Below are 13626 nucleotides of genomic sequence, written 5' to 3'. Positions count from 1 at the left end.
ACTGAACGGTGGCTCCTTTATACGGGGCATGTGCATGGCCTTGAGGGGCTGATAAGGATTCAGATGGGATCTTGGGGTGTTGGAAAGGGGAGGGCAAAAGGGGCGGAAAGACTGTTTCTGGGGATAACAAGAAAGAGGTCTGCTCCTAACCAGTGTAAGGACAGCTCCTAGCTGAGGTGGTTTCCTGCTCCCACCTACCTCCCGAGTCTTTGGGTGTGCAATCATGCTTTTGAGAAATGGCCCCTTCGTTTGCCCACCCCTATCCCCACCTAGTTTACCCCCGACCATGAGATCCAGGGACACAGTACCAAATCCCAACTTTGAATGCATTACTAGCTTTGTAAAACATTCTTCTCCATCCTTCTTAGGTGAACTCACCAACCAAATTAAGTGGAACAGGTAAATCCTTTTCTTTACTTACAAAATGTTCCCTGCAAATTTCTCTAACAGTTGTTCATTTAAGGACCGTATGCCCTGTGCTCCTCTGCTTTGGTCTCAAGGAGAGCCCAACAGTCTAGAAGGCTGTCCTTCATCTCAAAAGAAGGGGTCAGATCTATTCACATGTCTTATCTTGTTATTAGCAAGATGTGATTTGTGTTTTATGAGTCACTAACATTCAACACTATTTCTTTACAGTGGGGCTTCAGACACTGGTACCTCTTCAAATTGTAAGTGTTCAAAAATACTAGTTATTCCCCAGGACTCTGGCCTGGGGCTGTGAGTCTTGCAGAGAAAACCTCCCACATAAAAATGTGAACATGCATATCTTCTCCTTGCCAGAGGTGAGACAAGCAGGCGTGCAGCCTCAGGGCACAGCTCTCAAAATCTGCCGTGGGCAAAAATCTCTGGGAACTCACCAGAGGAATCATTTCTCTTCAGCCTGAGGGAGAGATTGGGTTTGCTTCAGTATCCAGTAATCTGAGTCTGAGCTTGCTCCAAGGAAAGACCATGTAGGGTGTGCTGGGTTGACCCTGGCTAACACAGGTGCCCACCACAGTCACTCCATCACTCCCCTCCTCAGCTGGACTGGGGAGAGAAAATAGAACAAAAGGCTCATGGGTCGAGATAAGGGCAGGGAGATCACTAAGCAATGACCATCACAGGCAAAACAGACTTGATTTGGGGAAATTAGTGTTATTTATTACCAATCACCAGAGTAGGGTAACGAGAAATAAAACTAACATCTTAAAACCAGCTTTCCCCACCCCTCCCTTCTTCCCAGGCTCAACATTTCTCCCTATTTTCTCTCCCTCCTCCCCGCCAGTGGTGCAGGGGGACAGGGAACAGGTGCTGCGGTCAGTTCAGCACATGTTGTTTCGTCACTTCTTCCTGCCCGGAGGGAGGGCTCCTCACTCTCCCACTGCCCCAGCGTGGGGTCCCTCCCACGGGAGCCAGACCTCCAGGAACTTCTCGAAGGTGAATCCTTCCCACAGGCTGCACCTCTTCATGAACTTCTCCAGTGTGGGTCCCTCCCACAGGGTGATGTCCTTCAGGAACAGGCTGCTCCAGCCTGGGTCCCCCGCGGGGTCACGAGTCCTGCCAGGAGCCTGCTCCAGCCTGGGCTCCTCTCTCCATGGGTCCACTGGTCCTGCCAGGAGCCTTCCCGTGGGGTCAGAGACTCCTTTGGGGATCCACCTGCGCTGGCGTGGGACCCTCCCCGGGCTGCAGCTGGGTACCTGCTCTCCATGGGCTGGGGGCACAGCCTGCCTCACCGTGGGCTTCCCACGGGCTGCGGGGGGATCTGCTCTGGTGCCTGCAGCACCTCCTGCCCCTCCTTCTGCACTGACCTGGGGTCTGCAGAGTTGTTTCTCTTACATATGAGAGAGTGAGACACTCTTCTCTTTGGCTGCAGTTCCTCTGATATTTGGGGTTTTTTTCATCTCTTCTTAAACACATTCTCCCAGAGGCGCCACCACCGTCTCCGATGGGCTGGGCCTTGGCCAGCGGCGGGTCCGTCCTGGAGCCATCGGGCACTGGCTCCATGGACACAGGGGAAGCTGCTGGCAGCTTCTCACAGAAGCCACCCCTGTAGCCCCCCGCTACCAAAGCCTTGCCGTGCAAACCCAGTACAAGGGTTTCCCACCAACTGAGCAGGAGCTGGAGCAAACCCAGTGCCTGAAAGGTTTCCCAGACAAATCCAAATGCTGCAGGTGATATTAAATCTGTAAACAGTATTTCTCTTATGATAGTACTAATCTGATGCTCAAATAGATTTCTGCTGGGTACAGTGGTGTATCCTTTCTACATGCTTTTTCTAAGAAATGGTTTTTATAAGTTATTTGAAAGATTTTTTATATTTTTTAATTGCTGCAACAGAAGTTCTATTTGCAAACAAGTTTTTCTTAATTCATAAATTCAAAATAAAATCCTATCTTCTTCACCCCTTTTTAATTTTTGGAGGGGAAAATTACTCTCTTCTGACAAGCATTTCTTAGAGACATGTTAATGGTAAAATTTTACTTGGGAAGGGATGTGTTTGAGAAGAGCTGTTCATTGGGGGGGTTGAGAACAATGTAGTCTTGCCCTAAAAGCAAACATATTTGTTTTACCAGACACATTTGAAAAAGCAGAAAAAAATCTCGTTTTCTTTTTACAGTAATTCATGTAGCTGATGATGGCTGGAGAGCACAACAGGCATGTGGTGCAGGTAAGCAATTAAAAGGAGGATTAATTACACAGCACAGCTTAACAATACAGTTACTTTCACTTAGAATTATAGAATCATAGAAATTTTTAGGTTGGCAAAGATCTTTAAGATCATCAAGTCCAACTGTTAACCCAGCACTGCCAAGTCCACCACTAAACCATGTCCCTAAGCACGACACCTATGTGTCTTTTAAATACCTCCAGGGATGGTGACTCATCCACTTCCCTGGGTGCCTGTTCCAGTGCTTGACAACTTTTTCAGTGAAGAATTTTTTCCTAGCATGCAATCTAAACCTCCTCCGATGCAACTTGAGGCCATTTCTTCTCATCCTATCAGTTGTTACCGGGAAGAAGAGACCAACCCCTACCTGCCTACAGCCTCCCTTCAGGCAGCTGTAGGGAGCGATAAGGTCCCCCCTGAGCCCCCTCCTCTCCAGGCTGAACACCCCCAGTTCCCTCAGCTGCTCCTCATAAGACTTGTGCGCCAGCCCCTTCCCCATTAACATAATGTCAGCCTGAAATCTAGAGGTATCTTCTTCCATCAGTGTACGTGGCCATTTATTTGTCTTGTGAGCTCAGTCTTCTTCTACAGACATATTCATGTCTGTGTTCTGTACAGAACCAGACGGTTACTCAAAACAGGGGAGCAAGAGGAAGTATCTTTTCTGAGGCAATGCAAAGCTATACTTGGAAGAAACTTGTCAAATATGTTATTAGCATAGCGATAAAATATTACTTTATTATTACAGTAAGTGAAACTTTTCCATCTTGTGTATTCCTACAGCACAAACCCAACGATTGGTGCGCTTCAAGTGGCACATGTAACAAAGTGTATGGTCCACGTATGCCCAGAAGTAAGGGAGAGATGAAAAAAAAGAAGCCAGAACTGAGATGGAAAGAAAAAGTTAAATATTGTCAAAAATGCCTTCTAAAAATGGGGACCTGCCAGATGTCTTGACCTCCCCTGCATACCTGCAATTAAAAGCAATTCTGTAGCATATGCAAATTTGGAAAAGTGCTAAGAATGAACATAAGAAAATCTCCAACTGCTGGACTATATCATCTCATGGTACTAATGATACTTGTGTATTATTAGTTGTGGTGACTGTGTTGTCATTTTGTGGTTGGATAACAAAAGAAATGGCTATAGATACAGATAAACAAGGCTGGCTGATTTCATGCCATCACCAGGAATTAATTGTTGAGAGCATTGTTTGTGGGTGGTTGCAGTAGGAAGCTGTTCAGGACCATGCCACAGATTTGGATTATCACATTTAACATGAGTGATCTTTGGAGCAAAGAATTAATTATCTGTGTATGAGTTAGCCTCTAAGCCACATTTTAACACTTCCGCAGAGTGCTCAAAGAGCCATGCAAAATACACAGTCAGCAGCATACGAAGATGCTTTACTGGTCAAATCTTCATGTGTTTAGATGTTCTCTTCTGATCAAGCACATGCCGTGCTTTCCTGATGTAGCCCTTATTGCACCTGTCAGCTCCACCAAGGGATTTCATGGACACTGACAGGCAGCTAGCTCACTCTGCTTTTGTGGGATGCTCTGTGCCTAGCTGTGGTTTAGATCCTACATGCAGGTTCACAACCTGGGTGTTTCTTCTCTAAACGATAAAAATCTTTTGCTGCAAATGTGAGTTGCCAACATCAACATTTTTAAGAAATAAAGGCTAAAGTTCTGAATGCTTCTGTATGAATTAGAATTCATGGCTACAACTCTATTGTCACTTGTGGTAATCAACATATACCTAATTGCAGTGATTGAAAACAATAAACTCAGCAAAATCCATCTTGGATTTAGTGTAATGTCTCCCTTCATGGTTTAGATGGACTCACCAAGCTGTAATGGATCCTAAGCAGCCCTTGCTCTGCTGCATACATCAATTGTCAGCGTAACAGAAAGTGCATGGCCAAATTCTGGGAGCTCAGCAGTAGCTCAAGGTGACTTTGCAAATATTCCCTACTGCTCGAAGCCAGTGAGACATGAAGGACAGCTGCTCTCAACCACTGAAATGAGGCAAAAGAAATGAGCCTGTCCTTCAGCACTTTTGTGTCCTGGTCTTTTCTCTGGCTGCCAGGTAGTTATTGCTTTCACCCCAGGTGAAAGAGCCATGACCAGCCAATGCAGTTCAGTGCCGCTGCTGCATACAGCAAGTTATTGCACTGCTATAAATCACTACAGAGAGATCTACTCAAGCACGGTATCTTAAGGCACTCCCTCCTCTCCATCTCACAGCACGTCTTATGTTTGACTACATTTAGGAAACGTCAGCACCTCTGTAGCTCCTTCTGAAATACCAGTTTAGCATTTCCTCAGTGAAACCCATATTACAAACATGTATTCCCACACCTCCAGCCACAGGCTGCTGTGGGAGAACTGGAGCACCACTCTCCTCACTAGCAGAGGGAAAGGGCAACTGGCAGCAGTGTGCTGAGCGATTCCTGCACTCCCAGGCAGCTGCCCTCACCAACAGGTTTCTGGATATATGGCTACTCCCTTGTCCACAAGCAATTGTCATGTTTTTAACACCGTTTCTGACAGTCTTGGAGAAGCCATGGTATTTTCTTCTCCCAGGGAGGTTCAGGTCCTGACTTCACCTTTCCTCCAGTGCCAGCCATCAGCTCCCTGAATCTCTGAGCCCCTGGCAGAAAAGTCCGTTAACTGGTTAGAAAAGGGTCCTTCCAGAAACCTTCACCACAGGCAACCATCCAGGTTTTCACAAATGGAGCCATATTCATAAGAGGCTTTCAGAAGGGTCAGGAGCGGTTGAGAAGGGAGTATGTCTGCAGCTGGCTGGGTTGAGGCCATTCATGCTTGAAGGAAGAGCTCCACAGCCCACACTAGACAGTTGTTACGCTGCCTTTGAAGCATTGATCACAGATAACACAGTATTGCACTAAGACTGAAGTACTTTGCATAACTAAAACCCAAGATCAATGAGATTTATTGACAAAAACAAAGATAATAATTGTCTGGATGGAACTTGCCCAGCATCTAATTTGGAGGGAAAAGTGCATGTAGCTCTTTACTGCTAGGTTTATCGGACTTGAATTTGGGGTTGATGTTAAGCATCTGCCAAAATGAAGCAAAAAAGGTAATTCTATTGTAGGCAAAATTAATGTGATCCAGGAGATAAAGACCTTATTATTTCTGCTATGTGGCAAAAGCAAAGGGTTTCATTTCAAGTAGATTGGAAAAAATACTTTTTTTAATACTGCTGCAGGCTCACAAAGCTTCTGGAAGAAAACGACTGTCTAGGAAGGTAGATTTTCTGAGTTAGATACTAAGCTGATGGTGCAGTTTATTTCCCCCATACGTTTGCCTGCTATAGTATTAGCAAAGATACACTCCTCTGAATTTGAGACTTGTTGTATTTTTAATATTCCATGCATTAGCCTTGAGGAAGCAAAGAGAGGTGAAAAGACTAGGTGAAAGCAATGTAAAAAACCACACTGAAGTCCAACTAAGCAGTCTAACCCACAACAACAATGAAAATTTTAACACCTTATTAGTTTTTGACTCTAGGAGACATTATTGGACCATGGCATACATTCAGAGTATAGCAATTCTGTACAGATATTTTTGCAGAACACACTTTCTTGATAGCAATATAATTGTGAGATATGTAGTCCTGAGCTATGAACAGAGCTTATTTTTTGAGCTTATTTTTTTTTTATATCTTTATGGCTTAGGTATTTTGATTACCTCAGGACTCTCATTCATTGTGTCTTTCATTATTTATTATGCTCTCTTCCCTCCTCCTGCTTAATTTTTGCTTGGCATTTGTCTCATCCTTGAGGAAAACCTTTAGAGGGGAGGAAAGCGGAGTAGCTGATTTTATGGCTCTTTTTTTTTTTGCATTTGCCAAGTATTGCATGATGTAGCTGAATTTATAATCAAATGCATAAATAAAATAGATTTCAGAAGCTAGGACAGGCTTCTTTCTGTTACTCTAGTCTGATGGGTCTTCTAAGTAATTCACACACACTACATCTAGACCTTTATGTGTCTGACACCTAAGACCAGCAGGTTAGACACCAGACCCCAAGGATACCACTTTGATTTTACATGCTGGACACCACAGGAGGTCTTGAGGAAAGTTGTCCTAAGGGTCCTGATTGCTCCCCACAAAGGCTCAAGTTCAAGAAGCTCAGAGTAGCTCCACATTGCTTCTGCTTTTTCCCTATTTCCTGGCTTAACGTGCCTGGATGACCAGACAAGGTGCCCACATGGGGAAAAAGGTTTCTGTGAGCTCTGATACACTTTCTCACTTTCTGGGCAACAAGCTAAGCAGCTCCCACCTTCTCTATCTCCAAACTTCATGCAACATTTTGCAAATGCAGGCCTGATTCTCAGAAGACAGCAAATTGTACAGGGAAGGAAGGAAGGACAAGGAGAGAAAACAAGTTTTTAGCTGCTTTCACCACAGCCTACCTGCCCTACCATGGACTCACAGAGCCAGTGGGACCGAGGCAGTGGGCAGGGAGGTAGCAAGAGGACATCACTGAAAGCAGGAAGCTCCTTACTTAGGGTTGGGAACCAGGTGGCATAAACCAGCTGACAGCTGGGGGAAATCAGAGGGTGCCTTATCTGCTGAGTGATAAAGCAGAGCTGAAAGCCCAGAGAAGAGTCAGAAGAACCAGGGGGAGTCATTGCACACGGAGGTTTTGTTGACAATGCGGAGAGGGATGATAACACTGTCCTATGCAGCTTGTAGAGCTCTTTGCTGGGGGGACCAGGGCACAGCAGGGCTGTATGAAAGCTACTGGGCAACAGGCAAGGTGGAAGGGCTTCCCTAGCTGCAGTGTGCAGGGCTGCCCAAGAGCATGAGCCTGGTGGAACAAAACCAGTGTTTTTCAAGACTGTTTTGTAGTCTGAGAAACTGGTCTCTGGAGACTTGATATTATGAGGATGATGGGGCAATCTGGAGAACTGGAGGCAGTGGGTTTGACAGGCAGACAGAGTGGGATGGGCAGATGGCACAAACTAGCATTTGTGTGTCAGCAAGCCCCAGCTCACTGTTCCTTGGCAGGAAATTCTGGAGTGTGAGGAGCCCAGAGGCACATTTCTCCAAGGCCAAGGTCCCCTTAGCACAGAAATACATGAACCATAAAACTTAATGTACCTCGAGAAGAGGAAAGCAGTTAGAAGCTAAATGATTTACTTATCTTACATATTTACTTGGATTTCCCCCCCGCTTCTTAGAAAATCAGTGTACAGTAAAAAGAAAAAAGCCTATCCCTGATAACAGCAGTAATTCAGAAAAATATTAATGCTTGGGATTTTTTTTAGTGCCATGTTCTTTGCTTGGGCTCCAAGAAGGTATTATTTCCCCTCCATGAAGACAGGATGTCTTTGATGATCCAAGTTGTTCCACTGCCAATGCCTCTAGAACCACAATGAAAATGCTATAATGCCCACTGCATGTTTTTGTGGTTTCTTATGAGGTTTCTGCAAAATCCCCACACAAAAGGCTTCTCTTAAGGTTTTTGTCAAGATGTCACTCCTCACAAGAATTTGCTCTTGTAGTCTCGGAGTCACCATATACATCAAACTCAGTGAAAACTCCTGTGGAAGTCCCTAAGAGGACTGTGAAGTCAGATCCACTGATGCTTTTGATGGTGGGTAGCCAGAGGAAGGGAGGGTGCTCTTTTATTTCCTTAGCAGCTTGCCTGTCCTAGTTATGATGGCATCTAGTTAAACCCTTGTCGAGAGGGTCAGTGTTTGCTACTGGAAATATTCTCTATTTCTACAGCAAGATTTATAGCATTTGCCTAACACGAAAAAACACGAGCATGGATTCTGCAGGCTGGAAGCTGGCCTCGCTTTCTCCAATCATGTATTGATGGGCTTTTCAGCAGCTCAAGGTTCCACCTGAAATGCAAATATTAGGCAATGTTCGGTTTCAGACAATGTCTGCTTTTTGCACAAATGGTGAAGGCGAGGCAGAGGAGGCCAGGTACAGCCCCTCCAACCTTGAACCTCCAGCCCAGAGATAAGAGCAATGAACAAAACCCTGGTATTTTTAATACCAATATTGTCAAAGATCTCCTGTCCTTCCCAGCTGGAAGTACTCCCAGACAGATCTGGACACCAGAGCAAACACCACTGAGGGATTTTAAAAGGCTGTTTTTCACACATACTAGTGGCACCCCAAAGCAAAACGAGGGCAATTTCGCCGTCAAAACTGTTACGGGTTCCCCATCTGTGACAGCCATGGGGAGTTTAAGGTCACTTTACCTCAGGTTACCAACACAGAAATAACCTTTTAATTCAAAAGCGTCAGTACGACTGAACTGAAGCGTGGACTCCCCGTTAGAGCTCCCGCCGCTCGCGGCTCCTCAGGGTGGCTGTTTTCCTGAGGTGAGGGCCCGGGGCAGCGAGGCCCCCACAGCCCGCCCACCCTTCAGCGCCCGCCCGGCACCAGGCGATAAGCGGGGGCGGCCCTGCCCGGCCGGGCCCGGCCCTCCGCGGGCGGTGACGGAGGGGCGCGGCGGGGGCGGCTCTGCCCTCCCCCGCCCGCCGCTCCCGGCCCCTCGGCGGGGAGGCGTAGGGCTGCCGAGCCGCCGGGCGCCGCTATAGCCGGTCGGTCGCTCCCGCCCGAGGTGTGTCCGGAGCCGCCGGCGGCCCCGCGGTGAGTGGGCGCCTGCGTGGCGCGGCGAGGCGAGGCGGGCGGGCACGCCGGCAGCGCTGGGGGGGTCTGGCTGTGGGCCCGGCCCGGCTCCCCGCGGCGGGGTCCCGCTGGTGGGGGCGGGGGGGCGGCGCGGCAGACGGTGCCTCGGAATAGGAAGAGACTAGAAAACGAAAGGCGGGCGGCAGAGTGCTCGCTGCCGGGGCGGGGGTGTCTGCCCGGCGCGGGGGCCGGGCCCGGCGGCACCGTGTGGGGATGGAGGGGACGGAGCGCAGCGCTGTGTTACGGGCGTCACAACTTCCCCTTCCCTGTGCGGGGAGCCGAGGTGCCGGGTGGCTTCCCAAGTGATACGCAAGCTCTCAGCCAGAATCCACAATTTCAGGAGTATACAAAGTGCGTGGGTTTCCTCCACGTGGACGCTCTTCTTGCAGATTTTAATAATAACAATAAAACCCCCCACACAACCGTCTTTCAGGCAGCCCCTCACCCGCTGCCAGCCCCGAGCGTGGCTGCCTGTGGGGGCGGGCGCTGCCGCAGGCCGCTCGGCGGAGCGCGGGCAGCCCGAGCGCGGCCCCGGCCTGAGGGGGCGCGGCGGGGGCAGCGGTTGTCCCCCGTCCCCGCCGCCACAGGTCCCCTTCGCCGGCTAACGGTGAGGGGGAAAGGCCGCCCTTAGGAATGGCTTGCTGACGGGACTGCGCTGTGACACACCCGGTTCGGATGGGAACGGCCGGAGCGCAGCGGGAGGCCGCAGCCGGCTCTCTCCAAGCGGGATCCGCTTCAGACAGGGCAGCGCAGCCGTCCCAGCCGGTGCGCCCTGCCTTTCGACCGTCCGCCGCCGGCCCCGGGGGGGGGAGCTGGCTGCCGGGGGGCCGCCCCGGACCTTCCTGGCTGCTGGGGGGCCGCCCGCTGCCCCCCGACCTTTCCCCGGGGGGGGGGGGGCTGGCTGCCGGGGGGCCGCCCCGGCCCTTCCCCCGGGGATCTGCGGCCGTGCCGCTCGGGACAGCTGACGTTTGAAACGGGAGATGGAATATTTCACGCGAACAAGGTGCTAGTGTCCGGCTTTGCAGGTTTTCCCGCCTGGGTGACTGGCTGGTGACGACCGTGCCGGCAGTAAGGTCGCTTTGTTCCCAAAGGTGTTGCTTAAGCGTGGTGAATGTGGTGTGGCCTCTTACGGCGCTTCGGCGTTCGTCTGATTTTAAGTCTCTCGTCGAAATAAATGTTTGCACCTTGAATGTTTTAATTAATTAAGGATTGAATTGTTTTAATTAAGGATTTTGTAAAAAATCCGAATTTTCTTCCAAAGTACATACAGTGCGGTTCCAGTGCCTGTCTTAGTGTTATCGTGGCAAGATTGAATTTCCTTGTTGCTCCACAACAGTTATGAGACTATTTTGAAAGGGTGTTGTCCAACAAGAGTAAGGACAAAGACTTGTTATCTAAGTGGGGTATGCTTTCCTTTTATACTCCTAGGATGAGATTTTCCGAGGACCCAGAGGTGGTAGCTCAGATCCAGTTCAGTTCACGTGGAACATGGTTTTCTGATTCCCCTGCTGCTTCTTCACATTTCTTCAAAAATTGTTCGTATCTCTTTAGATTATGTGTTTATGCATTAGGTTTAAAGTGCATGCAGCTTCTCATGTCTAGCAAGTGGGTACGTGAGGGTGGGTAGTGATAACATACAGTGGCGACTCATGCACGTGAAACTTTGAAAAATAATCTGGAGCACTGAGATTGGCATTGTGGAAAGAACACACTTGCTTTAGTTTCTAATCTCATGTGCTCACCTCGGAAGTTTAAGCTTGCAATACATTCCTTCATCAGGTGAGTGAGCTTCGCAATCCGTTCTTCTCTCACCGTCAAGGTGGCTGTCATCTACAACGGAGACATGAACTCCGAGCCAGCAAGCCCCCTGCTGCAGGTGGTGGTTCCTGACAGACAGACGCGAGCTCACCTCTGCCGTGTCGTGTGATCAGTAAGAAAGGCCCGGATGGGATCCAGAATAGTCTGTAAAAGTCATTAGAATGCAGTACTCTCCATATCTTTATTTTATGGCAGTCACTTGATAACAGAGAGATACCGGACATTTCCTCAGTGCTGTGTTGTAGTCTTCTTATTTGTATCTTAAGTAAAGCTTTGCAGCAAGCAGACACTCCCTTGTGATCCTGCTCCGGCCAAAAGGAACGAATAAAAGTGAATTTTAGGCATACAAATCAGTTGTACCTAAATAGCAGCTTTCAAAATAAAAAATGAGTAGCTCCTTTTCCAAGTTAAATATACCAAATATCCTTCAGTATACTGAACCAAAGGGTGGTGTGTGGGTTTTTTTTCTTTTAAGAACAAAATCCAGTTTTGCTAGGCAAGCCTGGGCTAAACGGTTACAAAAATAATACAGAGCAATGCTTTCAGACAGAAAAGGGTGAAACGGGTGTTGGAAATTGTGCCATTTCCTAGTGTCCTGACATGGTGAGAGGCAGTGACACTGGGATGAAAAGCTCTTTTCATGCCACATAGAGAAAGCTGTCATGCAGGTCAACACAAAGACCCAGTATATGCTCAAGAGTTTGGTAGCCAAAAAGATTTTTACTTAGAACGTTTCTCTACTGTCTAGACATGACTGAAAAAACAGGGGTATACTCTAATACGCACGTTTTACGGCACTGCGCAGAACTAAACCGGACTATGTGGGTTATCTGTTGGAGTTCCCTGACACATTAAGAAAAACTCCCAGTTTTGAGTGAGCTGTCTGCGAGTCCTGGATGAGGGAGAGGGGAATCATTACTGATATTTTTGCTAAAAGCTCAGAAAACAAACTAACTCAAGGAATTTGTGACACATTAAAGTAGTCTGGGGTAGCTTTTCCCCTCAGCTTTTACAGTATTGATTTGCTGGTTTTTGGCTGAAAAGTTTTTTGGTTTGTAAATGTGCTTGTGAAATGAATTAAAACTGCTTGAGCAAATACAACTATAGAATGTGCTTATCCTGAGTACTGCAGACATATGCTTTTGTATGCTATATTCACTTCATTCTCATTGTGTAGTGTCTGCTCTTTTGTTGTGGTTTTTTTTTGTAGGTGCTATAAATAATCCCTGAGTGGACTTTGCAATACTGTACAGGTGGGAGAGATTAGATATCTGGAAGGTAGGGATGGGTTCTTCTCCTAGCGTGATCACTGCGATTTTGAGTGTCACTTCTTGCAGTGCACATTTTCTCATGGTAAAGATCCTAATTCTTCATATGGCTCTTCTGAGACTAATTATTCTAAAACACATCAAAGATTACTGAATTAGAAGGCATTAGCCAAGGGAAGATCGTCATTATAAGGTGTATATAGGTATATGATACAGTAATTCTGTATGGCTAGGAAGCTGTAACGTAGAAGTTTGGAATAATCAAGAAGGCAAGTAGACAAAACTGAAGCTCTTTTCTCTTACCTTCTGTTGTACTAGGTGATTGACTTGTCTAACAAGAACAAATATAGAGACAAATAAATTTGAAAATTAAATGTTAAAAATGTATATGTATTAAGAGTTCTGGGTAGACCTCTTTGGATCCAGAGCTCTCACAAGGACCAGGACGAAAAGAAGGACATAGATAGGAGAAACAGGACTTGAGTTCAAACTGTGGAATTTTTCCCTTAGATCTCACCTAACCCAGCAGTGCATTAAAGCTTCATTTTTCTTTTTTTGGAGTCAGACTTTCCCTAGGCAGCTCCTCTGCCTATGCTCAGAACAGGAGCCACAAAGTGGCACGATCTTACTGCTGTTTTCTTCTTTCTGGTTTGCAGACTGCCCTGCAGACCTCATGTGCGATTTGGAGGAATTAAGCATAGAGTTAGAAGTATAGGAATATGGAACAGGGCAGGAGCTGGAGAAAAGCCTTGATACATTGCTAGAAATAATCTGGTAGGTGTGTAGGTAGGTATTTATAAAGTATCTCACACAGAGCGTGAGACCTAGCAATGCTTCTCAGTCTGCTCCAGTGTGTAACAGAGCACGAGTTGTATAGATTATGGTGTCGTAACAGAAAGGCATACAGCCCTGATCTTATGCAGGAAATCCATTGCTGCTGATGCCGTGCTCATCAGTTTTGGAGCCAGGGAGGTCTCTGTTTGAAGCACAGCTCCCTTTCAGTAGCAGTCCTGTGGCAGGCTAGCAGAGTGTGCTGGGTTTGGTTATTTGAAAGGATGCAGGAGCTTACCCACCAAAAGAGATGCTCACTGTCTCTGGGTCTGTAGTGAATGAAAACACCTTTTGGGTGTCCCAACATGGAGCAGAAGATAAGATGTGAGCCTCTGCCTCTGGTATTTTCTGTTGGCTAGCTTCTGTCATCTGTCC

General features: G+C 47.4%; 1 protein-coding gene across 9 annotated transcripts in view; it reads left to right on the top strand.

Annotated features, from left to right (window-relative positions):
- The window catches only part of SLC26A2 (solute carrier family 26 member 2), a gene marked incomplete at its 5' end in the record, with an annotated part of 32394 nt that overhangs the window by 5008 nt on the left and 13760 nt on the right, over nucleotides 1–13626 (top strand). For 3 of the 9 annotated variants that reach the window (XR_013929855.1, XM_080398077.1, XM_080398078.1), the window contains 2 exons: nucleotides 1675–2647; nucleotides 3431–9295. Coding sequence is in view for 5 of the 9 variants with exons in the window: in XM_080398081.1 (XP_080254207.1) it covers nucleotides 369–399; nucleotides 637–668; nucleotides 1223–1416; nucleotides 2597–2599 (260 nt within the window). Of the gene's footprint in view, nucleotides 1–368; nucleotides 400–636; nucleotides 669–1222; nucleotides 1417–1674; nucleotides 2648–3430; nucleotides 9296–11113; nucleotides 11265–13626 lie in introns of those variants that run through there. The other 6 variants (XM_080398083.1, XM_080398082.1, XM_080398081.1 and 3 more) reach the window with 4 other exon arrangements.

The sequence above is a fragment of the Falco punctatus genome, assembly GCF_963210335.1.
Source record: "Falco punctatus genome assembly, chromosome: 8".
Lineage (NCBI taxonomy): Eukaryota > Metazoa > Chordata > Aves > Falconiformes > Falconidae > Falco > Falco punctatus.
Note: the sequence above shows the minus strand (reverse complement) of the source record. Positions and strands in the feature narration are given on the sequence as shown.